Source organism: Myotis yumanensis, unplaced genomic scaffold, assembly GCF_028538775.1.
Source record: "Myotis yumanensis isolate MYYU_CA2020_CCGP unplaced genomic scaffold, mMyoYum1.0.hap1 SCAF_6, whole genome shotgun sequence".
Classification (NCBI taxonomy): Eukaryota; Metazoa; Chordata; class Mammalia; order Chiroptera; family Vespertilionidae; genus Myotis; species Myotis yumanensis.
In genome coordinates, this window is record NW_027223757.1 from 91,009,382 (window position 1) to 91,019,431 (window position 10,050).

General features: G+C 59.0%; 1 protein-coding gene across 3 annotated transcripts; it reads right to left on the reverse strand.

Annotated features, from left to right (window-relative positions):
* Positions 1 to 266: 266 nt before the first annotated feature.
* MAPK13 (mitogen-activated protein kinase 13) lies at positions 267 to 9,302 on the reverse strand. 3 transcript variants are annotated; one of them, XM_070418695.1, is made up of 12 exons: positions 9,076 to 9,302; positions 8,294 to 8,423; positions 7,031 to 7,089; positions 3,080 to 3,188; positions 2,922 to 2,951; positions 2,530 to 2,577; positions 2,293 to 2,407; positions 2,068 to 2,139; positions 1,412 to 1,491; positions 1,115 to 1,193; positions 847 to 1,020; positions 267 to 589 (listed from the first exon to the last, which is right to left on the reverse strand). In XM_070418695.1, exons 1-12 carry the CDS (start codon positions 9,192 to 9,194, stop codon positions 510 to 512), a joined length of 1,095 nt encoding a protein of 364 aa, XP_070274796.1. In that variant the 5' UTR covers positions 9,195 to 9,302; the 3' UTR covers positions 267 to 509. The 3 variants fall into 3 exon arrangements, with proteins under 3 accessions (XP_070274796.1, XP_070274798.1, XP_070274797.1); XM_070418697.1 differs by lacking the exons at positions 7,031 to 7,089; positions 8,294 to 8,423; positions 9,076 to 9,302 and adding an exon at positions 5,089 to 5,207; XM_070418696.1 differs by lacking the exons at positions 7,031 to 7,089; positions 8,294 to 8,423; positions 9,076 to 9,302 and adding an exon at positions 3,381 to 3,664.
* Positions 9,303 to 10,050: the final 748 nt, after the last annotated feature.

A 10,050-nucleotide genomic window follows, 5' to 3' on the forward strand; every position in this document is an offset into this window, starting at 1 on the left:
CAAAGATCCGGGGCGCCACCAGAGCTGGAAGAGGCGAGGAAGGATTCTCCCCGAGACCCTCCGTGTGGAGGGAGCACGGCCGCCACCTTGGTCTCAGGCTTCAGAATCGCGACAGCACACGTTTCTGTTGGTCTGAGCAGCCAGCTCGTGGTCATTCGTTACGGCAGCCCTAGAAGTGGACACGCCATCACTGAGGCGGACCGACCCTGCTCAGCCCACCCTCCTCGCCCCACTGCAGGCGAGAAGAAAGGACCCCACACAGAGGCGACTGTCCCGACAGGCATTTAATGTGGCCGGCCGCAGTCGGAGCGATTTCCTCCAACCAACATCTCTCACTCTGCCTCGAACAGGCCTGTTTCCTACACAGGACGGGGCCCTCTGTCCTCTGCTTGGGAGGCTAACATCCACGAAGCATTCAGCAGTGACGGGTAAGCACTGGTCCTGGGGCAGAGGCAGGAGGGGGTCTCTGTGGTGGCCCCGGGCTCAGCCAGGGTCCGCTGGGCCCTTCTCTACAGCTTCATGCCACTCCGGCGCCGCGAGTCCTTCCGGGCGATGGGGCTGAAGTTCACGATCTCCTTGTAGATGTGCTCTGAGAAAGGCAGGGTGGCTCAGGTGGGTAGGGGGCTGAGGGAAGAAAGAGCCCGTCCCTGGTCCCCGGTCCCCCGACCCGCAGACACAGCAGGGAGCAGTAAGCCAGCCCGTGAGGAGGAAATGCCTGCAGGAGGGAGTCAGTATCTGAGCTGAGGGCGGAGGCACGGCCTTCAGGGGCAGAGGCCAGACAGGAAAGCAGAGGTGAAGCACAGAGAGGCTGCAGCAGTGCTCGGAGGGCTGAGCCCCAGCTCTTACGCTTCCATTCGTCCACTGTTAGTTTCTCGTGCTCTAAGGAATCATCGAATTTCGGGGCCTCCGTCTCCTCCTCGGGGTCCCGGAAGGGTTCGAAGAAGGGGTGGGCGAGGGCCTGCGAGGCCGTCACGCGCTTGTCCACGTCCAGCTCCAGCATCTTCTCCAGCAGGTCTGCGGCTGCGGCGAGAGCAGGAGCCTCGCACCCAGGCCTGGGGGAGGCCACCCCGTCCCCCCACACACACACACAGGCGCAGAGGCCCAGCCGACTCACCCTGGGGGCTGGCGCTGGGGAAGAGCTGAGAGAAGTCCTTTTTGGGGCTCTGCGGCAGGGACTGGATATAGGATTTGGCCTGAAGACAGAAAAGCACTGAGTAACCCCCGTGTCGGCCCCCGGCGCCCAGGCCTGGGGGTAGAGCAGAGTCTAGAAAAGCCCCGCAGGGCTGCGGGCTCCGGTCAGTCCACAGCGGATGAAGGCAAAGCACCTGCCCCGGCAGCGGAGCACAGGGAAGCCCTCCTCCCCACAGGCCTGCCGCCGCCCGCCCCGCCCGCCCCGCCCACGGCCACTCACCGCTTTGTCCTTCAGCTTCTGCACAAACTCTGGGCCTGGCACCCCGGTCACCTTCAGGATCTGGGTCAGCTGGTCCAGGTCTTGGCAGCAGGTTAAGGCTCAGCCTCACTCGCTATTGGCAGATCTGGAGCTGCCCTTCCCGCCGGCCCTCCAGCACCCCCACCTGGCCCTGCAGCGACCACCCCGGCTCCAGGCGCCTCCCCACCTCCTGCCTCCTCCTGCTTGGGGAGAGGAGGTTCATCCTCAGGACTCAGGTCTCTGGAAGGCCCCCCCCTCCAACCCCCCGCCAGGCCAGGGTAAGGGCTCTCCCACAAGTGCTGCTGCCCTGCTGCTCTGGCCCTCATCCCACTGGGTCACCAGGTCCCTGTCGTCTCCCACCCTCTCACTCTACATTGGCAGGTAGACCCGCCCCCTCTCATCAAGGCCTGCACGGCACACACAGGCCTCCACGAGTGTGTGGGGCCAACATGTGAAGAATGCCCTGCGTCCTGGTGGAGAGACGGGGCTGCCTTTCACCGTTTTCCCACCTGCACTTTAAGACTGTTCTACAGTGAGCACGTGTCCCTTTCACACGAAGAAAAACAGACGTAAGGAAGAAAGTGTCTGTTGAAGGGATGGACCCCTGGATGGAGGCTGGCCTTCCCAGCAAAGGATACAATCCTTCCCCTTGAACAGCGTTTTCCCCGTCAGCATCTCCGCCATGATGCAGCCCACAGACCAGATGTCCACTGCAGGGAGGGAGGGAGTGTCACCTGCACCGCTGACCACGGCCCGCGGGCAGCCAGCCCAGAGTCACCAACATGGCCTTGGGGAGCCGCGAGAGGCCCCGGCCCCAGCCCCAGGCCCCCCGGCCCCAGGCTCCCCGGCCGCTGACCACTGACCAGTCTGGTTGTAGTGCATCCAGCTGAGGATCACCTCGGGGGCCCGGTACCAGCGCGTCACCACGTAGCCAGTCATCTCGGCGTCGGCATGCCGCGCCAGCCCAAAATCCAAGATCTATGACTCGGGGGACATGGGGAAGGAGCTCGCTGAGGAGGGGAGCTCTTGGAGCAGCTTCGGGGGGCTTCCGCAGGAGAGGGGCCCACCCCAGCCCCAGCCGCCCTGCCTGGGCCACTCACCTTCAGCTCGCAGTCCTCATTCACAGCGAGGTTGCCTGGCTTCAGGTCCTAGAGGAGAGGAGAGACCGAGCACCAGGCGAGAGGCAGATGGGAGCTGGTCCCCTTGCCAGGCCCAGTGAGCGCCCACCCTGCAGGGCATCGGCCTCCTCATGTGTACACTGAGGCCGGCAGCTCCTGAAACACCAGCTCGGGCTGGCTTTGCTCGAGGCATTTTCCCCCCGAAGGTCCCCAGAACACAGCCACTCTGCTGCCTGGCCTTCCTAGGCCAAGGCTGGGCCTGAAAACCCACATCCCACATCCCTGAGGGAGGACCGTGCCCTCCTCCCCCTCCCCCCTCCCCGGCTGTGGAGAGTCCCTGGGGTGGGCGGGAGTGTAGCGGACACAGCACTCACCCTGTGGATGACCCCAGCCGAGTGGATGTACTGTGTGGGGGAGAGAGAGAAGGCGGGTCCCGTGCGCTGCTTCACACCAGGTTCCTCAGCTCAGAAACCGTCCCGCCCCACAGGCCTGGCCTCCCGCACCCTCGGCCACCCTCCAGCTCCCCACCCACCTTTAGACCCTTAAGCATCTGATACACCAGGTACTGGATCTTGTCCTCACTGAACTCCATGCCCATGATCTTCTGCAGGTCCGTCTGCATGAAAGGCATCACCAGGTAGCTGCAAGGCATGAGGGCTTCTGTACATGCCCAGTCTCACCCGGCCCAGGTCTGGGCTCAGAGGGGGGGTGGGGCTGGGGCAAAACAGGGGCCTTAGCGATACCCTCCAAGTGTGAGCAGAACCGCCCAACCACAGCCAGCCAGACCCACCCCACCAACCCCGCCCCCCCCCACCCCCCCACCACTGCCTCACAGGCCTCCTGGCTCCGTGCTGGCCGCCCAGCTGGCAGAGCTCAGGGTGAGCGTCTCAGCTGGAGCGCGCTCGGGAAAACCAAAGGGAGCTGGGTTCCCTCTCTTCAAAGGTGCCCTCGCCTCGCCTCCTCCACGCCCCATAGAAGCCAGAGCTGTGCGTTAGAAACATCTCCCAATATTCCCGTTTCTGTCCAAATCGTCTCTTGCCCAGAGGGTCCCGCCTGGCTGCGATGGCTCTAGGAACAACCCAAAAGTCTCCCTGCCAAGGAGGGAACAAGAAAACAATCCGCAGGAGGGCGGAAGAAGGAAGGAGGAGGTGGCTAGGCCACTGCGCCCTCTTAAGGAATTGCAAAACAGACCGAGGTCAGCAAAATAACTGTTACTCACATAGTAACAGCAAAGCCCAGAACAAAAAATGATACAGATCGAAAAAGGAACATTAAGGGGAGGGGGGGGGGAGCCCACAAGATGTGGTGGAGGCCACCTGGTGAACCCGTGACTTTCTGCAGCTTCTACCCGACCACACCCTCCCTCCTGCTGGCCCTGCTCCTCACACGGCCCCTCCCTCCCACCTTTGTCCTTCACTTCTACGGAGACCCTGTTCTTTCTTCTCGGCCCACAAACTCGCTGAAGTCTCACTGTGCTGGAACTACCTTCCCTTGACCTTGTTTCTTAAGTAACTGCCCTTCTCTCTCTTTCTCTCCCCGCAAACTTCTAGAAAGAGGGGTCCACGCCTCTTGACCCCTCTGCCTTCAATCCCAGGCCTCCAACAAGCTGCTGTCTGCTCTCGCCGCACCACCGAGGCTGCTCTGATCAAGGTCACTAATATGCTCCCCGCCCCCCCCCCGCCCCGCTCCCTCCCTTCCTATTTGACCTCCTGCAAAGTCTGACTCCCCCCCCAAGATTCTCTGCCGATCTGCTCGCCCTGATCAGGCGCTCTCAGCGTGTCACCTGCTCATCCTCTTGGGCCTCAGTGATGCTACCGTCATCAACAGCGTCGTGCAGGCTCTGCACTGCCTGGCCTGGGCCTCGGCTCTCACCCCTGGGTGATTATTCCAACACAGATCCACGTTCCCAGCCCAGATGTATCTGCAGCTTCCGAGTAAACACTTGAATGTGCATAGGCTCTTCGAGAGTAAAGTGTCCCAGATGGAGTTCAGTATCTTTCTCCCACGATCTGTTCTTCCTCCCCCTTGTATGCCAAGTGGGAATGTGGCACGCCCTGACCTACGCCACCCCCCCAGCCACTGCATCCCAAGGGGCTCAGGTCTGCTCTGGACATCCATCACCTCTACTCTATGTAGATCAAGGTCTGGGTCTTGAACTCTCCCCTCCTGTTCCCACCTCCCAGAGCTGGTCCCTGCCCCTTTCTCGCTGCCACCAGAGTATATCCCCCCAAATCCGGTCTCACTTCCCCGCTCAAAACCTCCATGGTCTTGAAGACGCCTGTGGGTTAGGAAAACAGGACAGATGCATGCAAAAAAGAAAGAAGGAAGGAAGGATTGAAGGAAGGAAGGGAGAGAGGGAGAGGGGAAGGAGGAAGGAGGAAAGAAAAAGGAAAGAAAGAACTAGATCACATTCTTACACCATATACAAGAATAGCTCAAAATGATTAAAAACTTAGTAAGACCTGAAGCCATAAAACTCTTAGAAGAAAACATAAGCAGTAATGCTCTGACACTGCTCTTAGTAGTATTTGAAATATATACCTCAGGCTTATATACTGGCATACAAGGGGGAGGAAGAACAGATCTTGGGAGAAAGATACTGAACTCCGTTTGGGACACTTTACTTTCGAAGAGCCTATGTACATTCAAGTGTTTACTCAGAAGCTGCAAATAAATCTGGGCTACCTGGGAAGGGAAACAAACAAACAAAAACAATGAGACTACATCAAACTAAAAAGTTTTGCACAGCAAAGGAAACCAACAAAACTGAAAGAAAGACAACCTACTGAATAGGAAAAGATATTCGCCAAGGATACATGCAATATGGGGTTAATATCTAAAATAAAGAATTCATATTATTTAACACCATAAAACAAACAATCCAATTAGAAAATGGGCAGGGGACTTGCATAGACACTTCTCCAAAGAGGACATACAAATGGCCAAGAGACATAGGAAAAGATGCTCTATGTCACTAACCATCAGAGAGATGCCAATTAAAACCAAAATGAGATACACCTCACACCTGTCAGAATGGCTACCACCAATAAATCAACAAACAGCAAGTGTCGGTGAGGATGCGGGGAAATAGGAATCTCATGCATTGGGGGAGGGGAGTATTGCAAACTGGTGCAGCCACTATGGAAAACAGTGTGGAGGTGGCTCAAAAAAAGTAAAAATAGAACTACCTTATGACCCAGCAAGTCCACTTCTGGGTTTTTATCCAAAGAAATCCAAAACACGAATTCAAAAAGCTACATGCACCCCTCTGCTCACTGCAGCACTGTTTACAACAGCCAAGACGCGGAAACGGCCTAAGTGCCCATCAACAGAGGACTGGGTGAAGAGGCTGCGGTGCATGTATACAGTGGAATACTACATGCCACAAAAGAGAAGGAAACCTTACCATTTGCGATAACATGATGGACTAGAGAGTATTATGCTAAGTGAAATAAGTCAAACAGAGAAAGACAAGTACCATATGACTTCACTAAATAACAGCAACAGAAAACCAGGAAGACTCACAGATACAGAGAACAGACTGATGGTTGCCAGAGGGGAGGGGGGCTGGAGGGCTGGGGGGAAAGGTGAAGGGAGTAAAAAGTACACATTGGTAGTTACCAAATAGTTATGGGGATGTAAAGTACAGTATAGGAAATATAGTTGATAATATTGCAATAACTATGTACGGTGCCAGATGGGTACTGGAAATATCGGCGGGGGGCGGGGGGGGCACTGTGTGAAGTTTATGATTAGCTAACCACTATGCTGTCCACCTGAAATTAATACAAAATCATACTGAATGTAAATTATAATTGCAAAATAAAAATTTTTTAAAGATAAAATGTTACCTCCTTAAAAAAAACAACACCACCCACTCCATTCAAAATTACTGCATTACACTCACAACAAAAGCATGCTAACAAAGAGGTCTTCAGAGCATTCGAAATAGGACTGAAAAAAAAAATCCACCTTCCCAAAGGTTTCTAAAGTTTAGACCAGCCACTGCACTAGCCAAGCCATGCGTTTAGCAAGGAAATGTTTTGGTTCTAACTGTCAACCCCCATTAGCCAAGGCAGCCCAGGCTTCCTGATCCTTGCTTCATGCTAGAAGGAGCCTCAAGGGCCAGACCCATATCTGGGGCCCCAGGGAATGCCCGGGGGAGCCGGTGCCAACCCTGTGAGGACTGGCAATGGTGTCCTGGTGGTGCTAAAGCCGAGTAACAAGCAAAGCAGCTGGCAGACAGCTCCGAGCCAAGCGCGCACCCCACAAAGCCCCTCCCACCTCTTCCTGCCCGCCTTTCCCTCCGCCCTTGGCTGGAAGGATCTCTCCAGAGAGAACCACACCTCCACTGCGAGGCACAGGGAATGCCGGGCAGGAAGCCCCTCCCGGGAAGAGAGAATCTGAAGCCCCCACCTCCCCCAGCGTGCTCCGCAGTGGGAGTAAGGACTGCAGCTCCCTGGGACCCAGTGCGGCCACTCACAAGTCATGGAAGCTGCGGAGGGAGGAGGCTGGGGTGAAGACATCCAGGAGCCCGATGACCTGGGGGAAGGTGGCCAGTGAGGGCTGGGCGGCCTGAGCCCTCTCACCACACCCCCCTGCCCCGGGGCCGCCAGGCAGGGACCATCCACCCCTTCCTCACACAACACCTCCAGCAGGAAGCAGTGCCCCTGTCCTTGGAAGCAGTTAAGGGGTAGAGGCAGAAGAGGAAGCCCCTTAACGGAGGGGGGGGGGGGGGGGGCGGGGGGCAGTGATGGAGAGTCAGGCTGGGGAGATGGAGAGGTGGATACTCCTTGCTCACTGCCCCCACGTGTGATGATCAGGGCAGGCAGCACAAAACCACCCTCCCGGCGAGCAGGGACCCACGCCTGGCGGAGGGAATCCAGGAAGGAACAGGGAAGGGGCCTGCCAGCAAGCAGACTTCCTGCCCTTGACCGTGGGTCTCCTGACACTTGATTCTTGCCTCCCAAGGGCTGGTTCAGAGCCAAGAGCAAGATCACCCTGGCTGGAGGCCTCGGGGAGGGCTGCTGAAGAGGAAGGGGGCTGGAACTGTTATTTTAATGTCTGCTTTCCAGTCCAGGTGTCCAGAGCAAAGCCTGGCGGCAGACCCATGGCTGGGCCACTCGTTTTCTAGCTGCTTCTATCGGATAGGGCAGCCTAATGCACTGAGGCCCGGAGCCAGGCTGCCCGCATGCAAATCCCAGCTCTGCCACCCACTGACCATACGTACAACCTGTGGATCTCTCGTGCCTCGGTTTCCCCATCTGTACACGGGAGTTAACAGCACTTATCTCACGTGATACCGTGAGCAGTAAGCGAGCTGGTTTATGCAACGCTCTGAGAACGGTGCCTGGCACCTACGTGCTCAATACTGTATGTACCTGTTGTTGTTGTTAGGGTCACATACGCACACCCCGCCCCCTTGGATCGGGACCACGTTACAAAGTTCCTCTGTGCCCATGTCCTCCCCACCGGGCGGCAGGTCTGCACCTCAAAAGGTGGCTCTGCTCCACCGCCACACCCCCTTACACCCCTCCTGGGAAGTAGGCCGGGCAGGTCCTGCACCCCATGTCCACAATGAGGCGAGCGGCCAGGATCAGAGCGGCAGGAGGAGGTCCCCCTCCCCGGGCCCTGGACTGAGCTCTGGGCGCCCTGGGCCGCTCCGAGCGCAGGGGCAGGCCCCCTCCCGGTGGGCCACACACACACACACACACACACACACACACACCCCGCACCCGCCGCCTACGTTCTCATGCTGCATGTGCTTCAGCAGCAGCAGCTCCCGATAGGCCCGCTTGGCGAAGATCTCCGACTGGAAGGGCCGGCTCAGCTTCTTGATGGCCACCTTCTCCCCTGACCGCTTGTCGATGGCGGAGCTGCGGGGCACAGACAGGTCAGCAGGCAGCGCCTCCCCGCTGGGCCGCGCCGCTCCGATCCTGGGTGGCATCTCCCAGGCCATCCTCGCCCGCCGCCCCCCCCCCCCGCCCCCCGCAGGCCCGCTTGGGAGACACGGATGCCCTGGCCGGAGGGTGCGGGGCTGAAGCCCAGAGGGGCGGAGGGGGAGCCGCAGACACCAGAGGTCAGAGCAGGACCCACACAGTTACCACCAGCGGACCCGGGGCCGCCGGAGTCTCCCTACCACCTGGCGAGTCACTTCTGCGGGTCTCGGTGCTCACGTTCGCAACCATGGGGTTCACCCGGAAGAACTCCGGGGTCCCTAATACCTTCAAGTCCTGGGGAACCAGACTCGGTCCTAGTTCACCCCACAGAGCCCCACAAGCCAGGAGCGAGAGATGGCGCCGGGTGCCCCACGCCTGGAGTCCGGGTGGTGGGCGCGCGTCCCGGGAGCGCAGAGGGGAGGGGACACCGAGGCGGGTCCGGGAGCGCAGAGAGGTGCCTCGGCCCGGCCGGGCCGGTCGGGAGGCTCCCCGAGTCCTGGGCGAGCGCCCGTCGTCTGTCCGCCCCGACGTCCCCCGCCCCCCGCCCCGGCGCCCCCCGCGCCCCCCAGCGGCGCGCGGCCGGGCTCACCACACGGCGCCATACGCCCCGCTGCCGACGTGCGCCGGCGCCAGGTAGGTCTTGGGCAGCTCCCAGGCGGTCTTGTTGACGTCCTGCTTGTAGAAGCCCTTTTTCCGGGTGAGGCTCATCCCGCGCACCCAACGCACCCAGCTCGGCGGCCCCAGCGTGGCGGTTGCGTTCTCGCCCGCGGGGCTCCCGGCACCGGCCCGTGTCCCGGTCCCGGCCGCGCCCACCTGCGCCGCCCGCTCCTCCCCCGCGCGAGGCGGGGCCGGCCCGCGGCGCGTCCCACCTGCCTGCGCCCAGGTGCCCGCCGTCGCGCCCGGGCCTGCCCGCGGCCCACAGCCGCCCAGCGGGGGGCAGGCGCCGGCCCTGCAGGACGGGGTGCTTCCGGCGGTGCCAGCGCAGGGCTGGGCTCCTGGACCGGGGGTCCCGCGTCGCACCCCGGCGGGAAGACCGGGCCCCCCAGCTCTCTGCAGCCCGGACTCTGCGGGAAGATCTCCCGGTGACATTGAAGACAGTTTTGGAAAAACAAAACCAAACCCCAGAATCTTCTGATGATGGAATGTTTCAAAATACAAAAATAGGCTAAATAGCCCAGTGCTTCTCACACTGGACTGTGAACACGAATCCCCTGGGAATTTTATTTAATAAAAGACAGTTTCTGACTCAGGCGGTCTGGGGCGGAGCCAAGATTCTGCGTTTCTAACCGGCTCCAGGCTCAGAGGGTCTCTGGGCCACACTGATGGTGAGGGTCCATGACCCAAATCCCCAGCTTCAGCAACTACATCAGCTCCTTGTCAATTTCATTCCATCTACATCCCTCCTCCCTCATTATTTTGAAACAAAACCAGGTGTCATCATTTCAGCCATAAATATTTTTGTATCTCTAAAAAATAAGGAATTTTTTTAAAAACATACCACAAGATCATTTTTACACCTAAAATGAATAACAGAAATTCTGTGATCAGCAGCTATCCAGTCCAG

Bases quoted from the DNA above. Each gene is read 5' to 3' on its own strand.
- MAPK13 (XM_070418695.1), bottom strand. From the start codon at position 9,194: ATGAGCCTCACCCGGAAAAAGGGCTTCTACAAGCAGGACGTCAACAAG. The intron at 2,952-3,079 runs GTGGGTGGGGAG...TCCCCCACACAG, and splicing joins AGATGCTTAAGGGTCTAAAG to TACATCCACTCGGCTGGGGT. The intron at 2,408-2,529 runs GTGAGTGGCCCA...CCCGAGTCATAG, and splicing joins ATGAGGACTGCGAGCTGAAG to ATCTTGGATTTTGGGCTGGC.